This window comes from Danio rerio, chromosome 8, assembly GCF_049306965.1.
Source record: "Danio rerio strain Tuebingen ecotype United States chromosome 8, GRCz12tu, whole genome shotgun sequence".
NCBI classification, from domain to species: Eukaryota; Metazoa; Chordata; class Actinopteri; order Cypriniformes; family Danionidae; genus Danio; species Danio rerio.
In genome coordinates, this window is record NC_133183.1 from 26,134,612 (window position 1) to 26,149,689 (window position 15,078).

The window sequence follows — 15,078 nt, forward strand, 5'->3', positions numbered from 1 at the left end:
CACCAATAACAGCATGAGCATATTTAATACCGCTGTCCGTACAGCATGGCTCTTTGACATTAAAACAAACAACATGCTGTAGGCCAACTATGACATCACAACATGCTGTCTTGTGAGAAACATACACCATGACAATTGCATAACATTACAGTTAATAAATCATTCCTTAAGCAGTGTATCAGGTCATTTAGTTCTGTAAAACTATTTTAAAAATCCATATTTCTCTGAGGAATTACAGCTTGAGGTTTGCTATTGTAATTAAGGACAGTTTTACACAAGAGATCATCCACTTTTGCCTAAATGTCAAAGATTAATTAAAGGTCATTGAGCTGAGTTAAACAAAAATGATTCAATTATGATGCCCCAGTTAACCTATTTGTACACATTCCCATATAAGTGATAGAGGTTTGACAAATGCTGAAATTATATTAGATCAGTCATGTTCAATAAACAATCTGTTTAGCCTCCTATGTGAGCTTTGTCTCATGTTGTGGCATTATTTACTGATTGTGCAAGTACACACAGCACTTAAGGATTTCTACTCGATAAGTGAATTACTGTAATTACATGGTGAGCAGCAAAGAACGGTTACTATTAAACTGTCAAGTCAGATAAGTGAGAAGTGCTGCAATGCAGTTTGTATTCCAGCAGAGGGAGAACAAATACTAAAACTCATTCAATCACTGTCATCCAAATCATTCACTGAACAATTAACACAGCAGGAATGAAGTGAAGCGCGTCTTGTTTGAACGTTGATTTATTGTTGGGATAATTAACTTCCATAGTATGTTTTGTTCCAAAGGATGTCAATGGCTGCTGATTTCGAAGATCCTTCAGGATATTTTGTGTTGTGTTTAACAAAAGAAAGAAATTCTTAGATGTTTAGAAGCTGAGGGTGAGAAAATGATGAGGAACTGTAAATTGTGGGTGAACTCTACCCCTTTAACATTAGTAAGCAGTAAACATTCTTACATGTTTAGGCAAAAAATGTATGCCACAAGTCATTTTTTATAGTGGAAAACCATTCTTAGATTATAAGAATGTTTTTCATACTGTGAAAATTGAAGGAAAAAAAAGAAATTCTTTGAAGAACCAAAAAAGTTTCTACTATGGCATTACCATAAAGTCATAATTTTTTTTCTGGCACTTAATTCTAGCCTTTATTAATCTTTGTTTATATTTCCATACAAAAATTGAATGTAATATTTGTATTTTTTATTGCAATTTTAGAACAATTTTAGAATTTTAGAGTGCTCCAACTTGGCCCCCCCGGTCCAAATTGAACTTAATTTAGCATAAAATGTTTGCAAGTAAATAAAGTTTTGTGTATAAGTGAACAAAGTCATCCTTTCCCAGGAAACTGGTCCAAAATATCAATAATAAGAATGAAAGTCGCTGTAGCCTTGGAGGCCTGTGTAATAAATACTTGCGCCTCAGATGACACTGGCAATAACAAATGCTGTCATGTTATCTTGCGTTCGGAGGCGGATGCCTGATGTTTGGAAACACAATCATGCCAGACAGTTTTGGAAGGTGATCATAACAAATCATTTTAATGTCTGACTTTGGTACCGACATTTTAGAATAATTAAAAACAACCTTTAAGATGCTCTGCATAACAGAGGTCCGGTTGTCCAGTTATCCACACTGCTAGCCCTTACTATAGGTTATGTGGTAAATAACTCTAAAATAACCAGTGTTTTGCTGTAATAAAATGAAACAGTGTTTTACTGTAAAATGAAAAGTATTTGCATGAAATTGTGTCGTGCAATGAATCAATTACAGTATTTACTTTATGTGCCCATTACAGGTAGTAACTGTGACAATAAATGGTAAATTACTGTTTAACAATTACTGTCCTATATATTATGATGCTTTCTGTTGCTACTGTAAAAAACCCAGTAAGGTCTAACAGTGCAGCTATTTAAGATGTTTTTGGTTAAAGTTAAATGCTTTATTATTTAAGTTGTATAGTTTATTGTTAACACTTTTAGTTTGAGTATTAATTATCTCTATTAATACTGGCTTATTACCTGCCTATTATTAAGATAAAGCTGTTTATAAACTACATATTCTGCATGATCTTATTCTAAATCCCTAATCCTACCAATACCTAAACCAAACTACCTTAATAACTATTAATAAGCAGAAAATTACTCATTTATTGAGTTAAAAGTCATAGTTAATGGTTTGTTAATATTGAAAATCTAAGCTAATGTGTCCATCTTTACATTCAGAATTTTATGCATTATGCCAGAATTAGCAAAATCATAGCTAATTCAACATTTACTAACACATTTTTGAATTATGAATAAACATAATCAGTGAATGTAGGGTGTTGCTATTTTATTAACTGCTTAAATTTAACAAGTTGTAATTATAATTGAATGCACATATTGTTAGTTTATTTTTCAGTCAAATGCCATTGTATCAGGTCTTTCATTTAAATATGATTTCTTTAGGTTAAAGGTACTGCTCACAGTAACTCAGCAGTAACAAATGACACACATAAAATATACATTTTTAAATACCTCCTAAAATCATGAGATTTTTATTGAAGGAATAGTTCACTTAAACATAAAAAGTGCTGTTAATTTACTGACCTTCATCCCATATGTAGATTGTACTTTTTCTCTGTAGAACATTTAAGAAAATATGTAGTTAAAAATGTCATCTTTAATTCATATAATTCATAAAATCTATGGCTGCCTGCACTTTGAGAGTAAAACAACAACAACAACAACAAAAATAAACAGACAAAAAAATGGATACTCCTGTCTCTGTCTATAGAAACATATAGATTCAAACAATTTAAATCAATTCATTTTAAAAATAATAAAAAATAAATAAACAAATAAATAAATAACATTTTTACCTTTACCTCTCTTTGAGTTTTTTTCTGTGAACTGATTTACTTTTTTGGTTAAACTACTAAACTGAGGTGTGAAATGCAAATTACTTTTTAAAGTGAATAAACTTGTCTTCATCCACTCACCTTTTTACATACACTGTAAAATCTAAAAAGTAACTCAAACTCAAACTGTTTGAGGAAACTGATTGCAACAAACCATAACAAAATGAGTTTAAAAAAAAAAACGATATACTACTCTATATGAGTAGTTTGAAATTACTCCATTTAAGTGAAATCAATGAGGTATTTATTTAACTCTTTACCTTCAACACTGAGTTCAAAACTCCTTTCAAATTAGTAGAATTATCTTTTAGTAAGTTTCGAGTTAACTACACTCATTTCATTTGATAATGTGGACTGTTGGGTTTTACAGTGTAGAAAAAACATTGAAAAATGTTCATTTCAACACTTGATTTAAAACCAGTGGCTAGCTGATATCGATATTAAAATCTGAGTGACTGTTTTATGTGTACAAAAGTGAGTTCTGATTTGGTAAATTAGAAGATCTGTTCTGGTTCAACCCATAAACTGTTTCAGATGCATGTGTTTTCCTGCACACACCAGACATTTCAATGCATCGTCAGGGAATTAGTAGTTATAATTTTGTGCTGCCTAAGTTTAAATTTAACAACTTTATTAATCCTGCCAGGAGCAATTAAATTAGGGCAATAGCAACATGACACAACAAACACATACAGACACAAATCACTTACAAACAATATATATAAAAAAAAAAAAATCTCAATCCAGCATGATTCTTAATAACTTCATAAATATAACAATACTACTAAAAACAACAACAACAAAAAACCCATACATTAAAAATTTCTAATTTAAAATGTAAGGTTATATAGCCTCTGAAACAACAGTAAATTTATACTATTAGTAGAGCATTTAATGCTTCTGAATCGAGGGCAACAGTACACAATATGGCTTCAGAGGAATATGCCTGTATATTTTATTAGGTTTTTAGTAGAGAGAGCTTCCAATTTCACAGACAAAATTCAGAAGTGGCAAACTCCAGCAACTTCATCTATATGAAATCATTAGATTTTAAAATAGCACCCCTAATCCTATTGGGAGATGAGCAAATAGTAATGAGTATGAATGAGATTGTCCAAATTGATATGTATTAACCACTAAAATCATAGTAGAATTTTTTTTTCTTTCCTAGCTCTAATATATCAAAGCGCTTTTCTGATGGAACCGATAAATTCACAGTCCTCCATTTACAAAGCTCAGACCAATATTTCATCTTTTGCTGTGGGGTTAAAGGTCACAGATTAGCTGTGATATTGATTCCACATACTTCTCTTTTCAATGAAGTGTCTGCTGAGCTCTTAAATGAAGTGAGTTAATACACACTGCAAAGAGCAGGAGGATATTGGAGCACAAAGGTGGCTGGAATAAATGCTACGTTGAAGAAATCAGCCGGAGCTCGCCTGGCCTCCAGGTTGACAGGCTGAGTCTTTCTCTGTATTTATGTCACCAGGAGGGTCTGCGTGTTGTGGTAAATGCCATTCTGGTGCTCCATTTCTCTTCGCATGTCCACTTTCTAAAGGGAACACAAGACACTCTCTTCTTTAGTTGAATTAACTGAGCTGATCTAATAACAAATGAGGTTACAGGGAGAACACGACCAGCAATAGAGAGCATTGCACTCTCAGGGATATGTGCATTTATGTTTGATCAAAAGTGCTATAGGGCTGCATTAGGGTAATATATTCACATTAAACTTGTTTTCACAATGTACATTCTTGCAAATTATGTTCTGTGACTATGTTTTGAAGGTGCAGTATGTAAGTTTGACACCCAGTGGTTAAACTGGGTATTGAACTCCTGGTTCAAAACAAAGGCAAACGCAGGTTGCCAGATTGACAACACCAACAGCAGTGTGCCTGACTGTTGAGCTTAAAGGCTGATTTAAATCATGTCCTAAATAAAAGCAACAGCATGTGATAGAAGGAATATTCACCATATTAAAATGAGTTTTTGTTCTAACCAACACCTGAATTTGATATTTTAAAAGTGGCTTTATTTCTTGCAGCTGAACAACAGAAAGCTATGTCAGTTGTGACCTCAGGTACACCTCATGTGCTTTATTAAGTGTTAAATGCTAATAATGTGAGTTTAAATGCCATTTCATATAACATTAATCAGACCCCCTAGTTTTTCACAAAATTTTTTTGCGAATTTTTTTTTTTTTTTGCGATTAAAAATGACTGATTTTGTGGCTGTAATTCCCAGAAATTGGCAAACAATTTTGTGATTAAAAATATTTATATATGTATTTACCATATTAGAAAACCTACTATGTTAGGTGTGCAATCTGAAACAATGACAGTGATACAAATCATAAAAATAAAGGTTCTTTATTTTGGTCTCTTGTCAAGACAAGATCTGAAATGGTAGGGATTAAGCCAAAGGAAGGTTGTATAACTCTTATTTTTATCCACAATCTTAAATTTTTTCAGAATTCACTCCCCGGAGCATCTGACGTCATCACAATAGGACAATCGTTAGGGCTTCCCCTACCGTAATACATCTAAAACATAGATTGCCGTAAAACTCATGCAGGGAAGCATTTTCTCTCGTTAACTGCAGGGGAAGAGTTAAACAAAATAATTTATCAATTTGATGCACATCATAATACCATCCATACATGTAAAGCCCAAATAATGTGCTTCAATTCAGTCACGTCCAGCGGCCGTCACCTTTGAACCAATCTCATTTCCACCTGTCTCTTGCATTGCTCCATTTGCTCCAACTTTCTTTTGCAGTCTGAAGTGCATCAAATGCACAAATGCTCAATTTGCGCCTCAAGATATCTATATTTTATCTTTGCTATGACTTCACATGTAAATCACTCACGCTTTATCTGTGTGTGTTTGCTGCACAAGCTGAAAACTCTGCACAAGCTGAAAACTCTCCCCGCTCCTCATTTCGTGTAATGTAATGATTGTGAAGGCTCAGGTAAGAGGTCATTTTTAGAGAGACACTCAAATACATCACAGGCTCTGTTTTGATGATCCAGGCGCAAAGTCCAAAGCACAGGGCGCAAAAGCATTAGGGCGTGTCAGAATCCACTTTTGCTATTTTAAGGAGGGAAAAACCAGCTTTGTGCTATGGCGCATGGTCTAACACGGTTAAGCTTATTCTCTTAATTTGTTATACAGGGTAGGTGTGTTTTGAGAATACACCAATCAGAGTCTCATCTACCATTCCCTTTAAGAGTCAGTTGTGTCACGCCATGGCGCATTTGCTATTTACATGGCCGACTTTGTAAGTGGAATAACTGAACACTACATCAGGGAGAAAACAGTTAAACAGCATCTACAGCGCAAAAATGAGAGATGAGCCTCCTTATTCTTTACTTTCACTTTCACTCTCATGGATAAGGAAAGGTGTTGTATACACAGACATCCATTAGCCTATACATAATTTATTTCATTTGTGAAGCGCAAAGATTTGTTTCAAAACTATTTCTAAATTTAGTTCCAAATTCCAGCAAACGAATAAATGAACAATAATAACAAAGTGTGTTGATCCAAATACACATGCTATGCCCCATATGGTCTAAAAGCTGACAGGTGGACAAATCTAAGCTTGTTTTTAATAAAACAGATATAAATATGCATATCATAAATAATGCAGCTAATAATAATAACAACATTATACAAAAGCAAATTGTCATAAATAAACTAAAAAAGCCCCAGAGATAAAGAAGACATGGAGGCATTGGTTTTTATATTTAAGAAGACTAAAAAATAATAATTTTTGTAGTAATTTAATCCTTTAATTTTTTTTATTTGTAAAGATATTTGTGTATTGCTGTACATCCTGTGTATATTAAGCAATGTTTAAGCGAGGCACACAACTAACTCGCTCTGTGCTGGACTATAGACCTGCTTTGATCTGGTCTATTGTGCAGTGTATTTTAGATCCTCAAAATACACGCCAGCAATGCGCCTTAACACGCCTCCTTTTTTAGACGAGAACGCCTATGGGCGCACATATGAGCGCAAATACTTTGCTATTAAACAGTGCGGTGCAAAACGTGAAAATGACTCTTGAGCTGAACTAAAACTAGCTAACAACAATTGTGTCACGCCTTGCGCCGCATTGCGGCTGGTGTATGATAGGGCCCCACGTGTAAGACAATCATGATTGACTTATTTAATTTCTTTTTCTTCTCCGTGTGTGTGTGTGTTGCTACAGTATATCAGTTCAGTATGCTTACTATGTTATATAAACTGCCCCCTGCTGGTCATGTTTTTTTTGTGATAGACCATTTTGTGCTGTACCACGTAGTACTGCAGCAATGCGTGTGGTCTCCTTCATTCACTCGTACATTCTCAGTAGCCACATCTGCAGTTTACATCAGATCTTGAAAATAAAATAAACAGTTAGAAATGGAACTTTAGAACTGTGATTGAATGCCAACACATATCAGTGATTCAGCATGTACATTTTATTATGTATTAATTAGATTATATACCTTACCATTTTGTTGAAGTGCAGAGAGTGAACTATTCTGTACTTCTGAATGGCTGTAAATTTTTGTCATGTTTTGTTTAATGCAAACAGCCAAATAGCTTATCACTGCAAATCTTGTCACATAGTGTGTTGTTAGGACACAGGGTTACACTTTAACCTGCACACCTGATGTTTATATTTGTAACATTTATATTATTTGCTAATTTATAATCACCTTATGTACAACTGTGAATCTGCTTCTCATTTCTACTGTCCACCAGAGGTCGCACCGGAGGTTTAATATGGTCGCCTTCCTGACTGAATAAATGAAATATGCTGTTTTCCACCAAGGCAACTCGGGGTGCTTAGATATAATTGGCTAAACTGCATCGCGTGGGTAAATGACCAATACAAAGACAGATATTCCGGCATGTAATGCACATTTTCAAAGCAGGATATCTGACTTCAGCATTGTTTTTAAGATAAACAAGTATGTTTCTTTAATATCTACAAACATATTAGGGTGTTTTTATGCTATAGAAGAGTTAACAACTTACATACAGCACATTTAAAATGTGTGTGTTGTCTCATTCTGAAATTATATTTTTATTTTTTATTATTTATTTTTTGCAGAAGTTCATTTATAACATAAATAGACACCTTACATGTTTGAATATTGGATTCATGCTTTCATATGAATAACTTTTTTTACTGTGTCTGATACAGTAAATGTAAACAAAATTGCTGTTTATGGCTTATATTAATTGGAAATCTTCATTTTTGCAAGGTCTGGGTATAATCCTTCTTCAATCGCTTTGGGTGAGGTCTCGTTACACAGAGGCAGTACAATAAATGGCAGTTTAATCACAGGGTTTTTAGTGAATGAAACATCCAAAATAACCTGCAACACAAATAAAAGGCTGAGTTTAGAAATGTAGTCATGAACATTCAAACACTTTGATAGCACTGCCTTCTATAATTTCATTCCTTAGTTAAATGGTAACAAAAGCATACTCGACATTTCTGAATACTAAATTCATTAATCAATTTTGCTGCTGGCAGGAAACTAAACCTTTCAGTAGACCTGGCTGCTTGAATCCTGTTTTGTTTTATAGTACAGTACATACCTTTAGCCTGTACTCAACTTTGAGGATCCTGCAGTTGTGTATGGTGGAGCTGATCTCTGGAGGAAGAGGCAACACTTTATACAGATTCTCTCTGGTGGACGACACTAAAGGCTCTCCTTTCTCCTTTAGTATCTCTGTGGTGTGCACAGCTCTCTGGCCTCCAGCAAAAAAGCTCTGCTTCTGGTAGATAATGTACTTTGGCACAATTTTGCGAGTTGAGCTGTTGACAATCTCGCCATTGACAATAAGCCCTTCACCTGTTTGAATTATAAACACTGCATTACGGCTTCAATCAAAGTGCTTATCTCTGTTGTGTGCTGTTTGAAAATTGATAGATCCGTTAAAGCACTCCTGTTTCTCATGTCGTGTAACATTGCTGTTTATGAATATAAAAAGTATGTGATGTTGAAAGAAATTAAGATTTAGAAAAAAGAAAGAACTGATTTGTGAATGAACTGAGTTGACAATAATCCCAGTCTTTGTACAGGTTTGTAAAGTAAAATATTTAGATAATGGAAATTATTGGCTGACTTCAAACTATATCTTCTTGGCCCATCAAACATTGTAGTTGTGTCTTAGGCCTGGAGTTTGACACGTGTTTCTGACATGTCAATAAGATGATGTTTCTGTAAAACTGACAGTTGATAATGTGTTTTTTGATGTTGTTTTGACATTGAGGTGCCCTCTGGGAAGGGCTGAGGAAGCATCTAGAACTGGTGTTTAGATATGGTGAGGAACGTTGGTTTCTCTCATTTACTGTAAGCCGAAAACCAATTAAATCAAAGTTGACTCTCTGGAGGGAGGGGCTTAGAGGTCTTATATTGTGAGAGGTTACATACATTGTGAGAAAAGAGGGGACATTATTATGTACACAATCTTTGTGTGTTTTTTTTATTTATTTATTTTTTGGATGGGTGGATGGATGGATGTGAACTACTGTAGAACCAGCCTGAGGTGTGTTTCTCAAACAATTATGAAACTCACGGCTGAACTATCATAGTACGATGTATTGTTTGGAAAAAGAAAGATGTAGTGACGAGTGTTTCCTAAAACCGTAGTTTCTCTTCCACAGATTCATTTGAACCACTTTAGTTATAATGTAAAACGCCCATAATGATGCTCTAAACCGGGTGGTAACAACTTCTTTAGAGAAGAACCCCATATTTTTTTAGTGCAAATTCTATTACTTTACACAAACACACGTTTAAAAAAAATCCAATATAAGTTTTGATAAGGCATGCACTCATTTTTCCTAATAATTTAAATGTATGTAAACGACACATATAGGGCCTACTATTATTGAGAACATTACACATTCTATTCTAAAACATAAAATCACTTACAAAAAGCTACCATGTATTCTAACCTCACATATAAATCATATAAATAAATAATAACTAATTAAATAAATAATGAGACTATTTATTAAGAAATTGAATTTAATATGTATTATTTATTAGGCAAAATGAAAAAAATCCTACTTTAATAATAATAATAATAATAATAATTATTATTATTATTATTAATATTTTATTATTATTATTATTATTATTATTATTATTATTATTATTATTATTATTAAAGTAGGATATTGTTTTTTGTTTTGTTTTTTGAAAAGTCTACTTTTACAATTTGACACATTCAAACCACTGCAGAAATGTTATAACGAACAGGCCCATGTCATATACAGTACAGATACTTAATAAATTACCTACTATAAATTGAAAGCATTAACATATGCTATATAACATAAAATCCGTATTTAAATAATAGGTCACATAGCTTTCGTCATTTTTTTTGCCATGGCTGCGTTCAAAATGGCATAAATGTTTTCAAATGCACTACAAAGGCAACACAATTGTCAATATGAAGATTGCTAAAACTGAACTGTAAAAATACTTTGAAAGCAAATTACAACTAAAAGAAATGACCTTAATGTCTTTTTTTTATCATTCCGAGTTTAAATGTTGGAACGTTCGAAAGGAATAGGGCATAATGGTGATAACTGAGAATAGAACACAGCCAGGAACTATGTTTCTAACTACAGCTCCAGAGTTGTAGTTGCAAGTGTACAAGTTCGCGACGCAGTTTGCAAATGTTTGTTGGAATGATGTATTTGAGAAACATCAAATCAAAAAGTTTGTAACGACGTAACTTGCAACCTTAATTGGCTTAAAATAGTTTTATGAAATGCACCCCAGATCTCACGAGGAAGCATAACAATCTTACAATTTGTTAGTTTAGTGGCTAATTCGTACGAATTTGTACAAGTTCAGTTGTATAAAAGTGTGCGATTTTCAAAAAGGAGGTGTGACACTCAACCCCACCCCTAACCCACCCCAACCGTTATTCGGTGATGAGCAAATAGTACTTAACTGTACAAATTAGATTGTACGAATTCATACAAATTAGCCACTAAATCAAAAGTTACGAATTGCCGTGAGCTTGTGTTGGTAGAAAACCTCCAGTACAAAATCAGGTGCCTGTAAAATATCAAAAAAAGGAATTTTAATGTAGCATAATGCTGGATTACCTTGCTGGTAGCCTGTCTTTGGCAAGAAAATATCCATTGAAATATTTCCAGAAGCAAAAAACATGACATTCTTGTCTTTACTGCCATGTTGAGGTGTCTGCCAAGAATGAAGTTTTAGGGTTACTTTACCATTATGAAAAATGCTTTATGTTTAATGCATTAAATGTGGCTTTCATTATTATAATCACCCTGCATAACAAACCAATTGAAACCATCATATAATGTGTAATGGTTTAATGATATAATGGGAATTGTATTGGTTTTAATGAAAACAATAATGCTTTTTGTGGGTGTTTACTGGTCAATTCTTGCCTTCCATTGGGGGCTTGTTTATATTTCCCAAAAAACATTTTTAATGTTCTGGTTTAATGATATTTGAAGTGGAAACCATTAGAACTTCTGTGGTGGAGGTTTCTATTGTTTTTCTCAGCAGGGTGGTAATGGTAATGCTGTTATCACTGATAATCTGCATACTGTCAGTGTTGATGGATCGTAATCAGCTCTGGCGACAAACGTGAACTTTGCTTCAGCTTTGCTCGCAGCACGGAAAGACCTGCTCAACTTGGCCATAAGTCTGTAGTGAATTTTACCATGAACGCCTTTAAATGAAGATGGCAGACTCCTGGGGGAGAGAGAGAGGCATCTCACATGAATGACTAATAGTCTGTACAGTGAAAAACTTGCATTAAATGCTAGATCAATATTTCAGCATATACAGGATAGTACATTCAAGTATTGACACTGGCAAAAGTAACTGAGTCTGTTTGAAAGGAAGATAGATTTTCTGTCAGGAATCAATAAAGTATATACTATCTATCTATAAGTCACATCTATCAGCCAGACTGTAAGACTGTGGGACAAAACCATAGTGACTTACTGGTTGGGAAGCTGAAAGGCAAAAGGGAAGACATGTCTGCCGGCCACAAGAGTCACAGAACCTAGCAAAAAGAGATGTTTTTTTTTTCACATGTTGTATGTTATATTCATTGTTTTCAATAGTGTATAAACTATAGCATTCAAAAGTTTGTGGTTGGTATAGCCCAATCCCATTGGTAAACTAACACATTTAACATTTTACCAAATTTGTGAGTAATTCCTGTGAAATCTCATTTGAAGAAAAGTTTCAAATTTCTAGAAAAATGTCAGTCTCAAAACAACCATTTGCATAGTGAAGTTGTTGTTGATTGGTAATATTTGAAAAATCTTTTTAAAGCTTCTACATCTCAACATTGTTACATTTAGGTTAAAAAGAAATAAGACATTTTCAACATATATTTTTAAATTTTTTTAAATATTATTGCAACTTAAAATAAAAGATTTTAATATGTTCATTCATTCATATTCCTTCAGCTTAGTCTCTTATTTATCAGGGGTCGCTACAGCGGAATGAACTGCCAACTATTCTGTCATATGTTTTACGCAGCGAATGCCCTTTCAGCCACAACCCAGTACTGGGAAACACCCATACACTCGCATTCACACACACTCATACACTACGACCAATTTTGTTTTACCCAATTCACCTATAGCGTATGTCTTTGGATTGTAGGGGAAACTGGAGCACACGTTAAAAAAGCCTTTATTTTGGGGGGGGTTTGGCAGCTGGGGTGCTGAAAAAAAAGTTTAACAATGGCCGTTAAATTACAGAAATTTACTGTAAAATAACAGATGTTAAATTACAGAAATTTCCTTAAATTTACATTTCTGAAGCCCATGCAAACTCAGGGAGAACATGCAAACTTCACACAGAAATGCCAACAGGCCCAGCCGAGGCTCGAACCAGTGATTTTCTTGCTGTGAAGTGACATCGCTACCCACTGCACCACCGCACTGAACCCAAGGAACCTTTTTGTTATATTAGCAGTGTTTAAAACAATTGCACTTCGTATTTTTTCTTTGTTCATTTCATTAGATAAAAGTCTTACCAAGCCAAATTTTGAAATCTGCAAACACACACGGGATAATAAAATTGTTGACCAGCATTTTATTTTGCTTATATAGTTAAAGTTGAAATGATCAGCTCTCCTGTGAAATACTTATTCTTTTTCTAATATTTTCCAAATGCTGTTTAACAGAGACATGTATGATATGTGTTCAGTTTAAAGTGCAATTTGAAGGCTTAAGGTTATTAGGTTAACTGTGCAAGTTAGGTTAATTAGCCAAGTCATTGTTCTGTAGCCAATCGAGAAATTTTTTTAAAGAGGGATAATAATACTAAAAACACAAACTGTTTTTAAAAATGTAGGAACATATTTAGAAAAAATGCTTTCATTTAAAAAATTTTAAAATAAATAAATAAGACATTCTCCAGAGGAAAGAAATAAAATACTGTACAAATGTCTCTGGTCTAACATTGTCAATGTTTGGAAAACAATTCAAATTTAACAGGAGAGCTTATAATATTGCTTTTAACTGTATAAAACTATTTTAAAAAATTGAAAAGACCACATACATTTACTATTTATAGTTATGTGTTTAAGTAAAACCTAAATGTTCTTTAATCTGCAAACTACTGATGCCATTTCTGTTCAATTTTTAAAAAATAATGTACATCATAAAATGACAATTAGTCAAAAAAGATTGATTTATTTGCTCAAACTCATAACTAATCAAATACATGTAGAAGGAAAACCTGAAATGTCAAATGGTCTAACAATTTTTTAATGGATATTTTTTTAACCATAGCTGTATATTTGTCTATATACCAAATACCTCACATGAAATTAAACTCGAAGTTTGTTTTAGCACCGATCGGTGTGTATAACAGCATCTGTGTCATCAGATATTACCATCTGCTTTATCCTCCGGTAAGACAGACTGTGTTTGTGAAAAATACTTCTCTTTATCCCAGTACGTCACACTCTCTTCCCCATGTGTCTCAGTCCATGCCACATTAGCTTTGCCTTTCGCCTGCACCGTAAGCGATGTTATCTTGGTTTGCTTTGACACCTCCACAATAACCCTGCCTGCCAAAGTGTCCCCATTGCTGAAGGTGTTGCGATCATTTAAGGCATCATATTCAATGGCGAAGTTCCGGATAGTCATCTCCTGGAGAGCAGGTTATGTCTGAATATTTGTCAGATGCCTGGAGTTGTAATTTTTGCCTTCGGCTGTCTTCGGTTGCTCTTTATCCCTACGATAGAGAGTTCAGCAAACTGGCTCAACGGGTTTGAAAAAGACACACCTCCAGCAAACAGGCCTAGCATGTGAACTGAAAGTGAACCGCATGATGAAATGAAAGAGCTTTATGTGTATCTATGGTGTCAGAGAGCAACCAGTCTGTGGGGAAGATCTGGTTTTAGAGATGGTAGTGATAACAGTGGTCTTGTGAGACTGGAATTGTGAATACGGTGGAGCTGTGAACATGGTTAATTAAAAAAAAAAAAGAAAAAAAAACATTCCCTCTGCTGTCACTGCACCTGCTCCACAAACCTGGGCTTTAATCAGGACAGTTCATTTTAAGCCCAATCACTGTCTATTGTTGGATAATTAGCCTTACTTATTTGAACTTATTCGTTGTGTCTTTTTTTTTTATTATAATTTTTTTTGATCAATTAACTAGGCATTGATATGATAACATAGTGTGTGTGTTGTGTAGAAATGCCTTGATTAAACTTTGACAGGGTTCCTAATTATTATTATTATTAGTTCTCCTTTTACAATATACATGTTTAATTCTGTCAGAATAATAGGGTTATATATTATATTTTTCTCAATACTTAGTGATTCACATCCTTACTCTTGGTATTTTTTGCTTATTTACATTGTGTTTTTTATGTTTCTTGTATTCCTTATGTTGTGGGGACCCCAGAGGTATAGCAATACCAGTAGATTTTGACATTGTAAGGAAATCTGACAAAATGAAGTATCCTGAAAAAAGTAAAAATTGCAGATTGTTTCCTATGAGTGTTAGGTTTAGGGGATTAAATATAATTACAAATCTGAAAAAGACAAAAACAAACAATTAAAATAAAACAAGTACAAGCCAACTAATAAAATTAAAGGCAAATTCTACCAAAGAAAACCAAATC

At 33.8% G+C, this 15,078-nt stretch overlaps 2 protein-coding genes across 3 annotated transcripts in view; one reads left to right on the plus strand and one right to left on the minus strand.

Annotated features, from left to right (window-relative positions):
- Positions 1–15,078, plus strand: part of mmp9 (matrix metallopeptidase 9) — a 200,239-nt gene that overhangs the window by 142,954 nt on the left and 42,207 nt on the right. The window lies entirely within an intron of this gene.
- On the minus strand, positions 3,532–14,182 carry zgc:110353. Of its 2 annotated transcripts, XR_012383714.1 has the most exons (7): positions 13,837–14,149; positions 11,925–11,985; positions 11,522–11,669; positions 11,048–11,144; positions 8,515–8,771; positions 7,216–8,288; positions 3,532–4,466 (listed from the first exon to the last, which is right to left on the minus strand). XR_012383714.1 is itself a non-coding variant. In NM_001017785.1 (6 exon segments), coding segments are annotated over 6 exon segments (960 nt in total). In that variant the 5' UTR covers positions 14,093–14,182; the 3' UTR covers positions 8,011–8,147.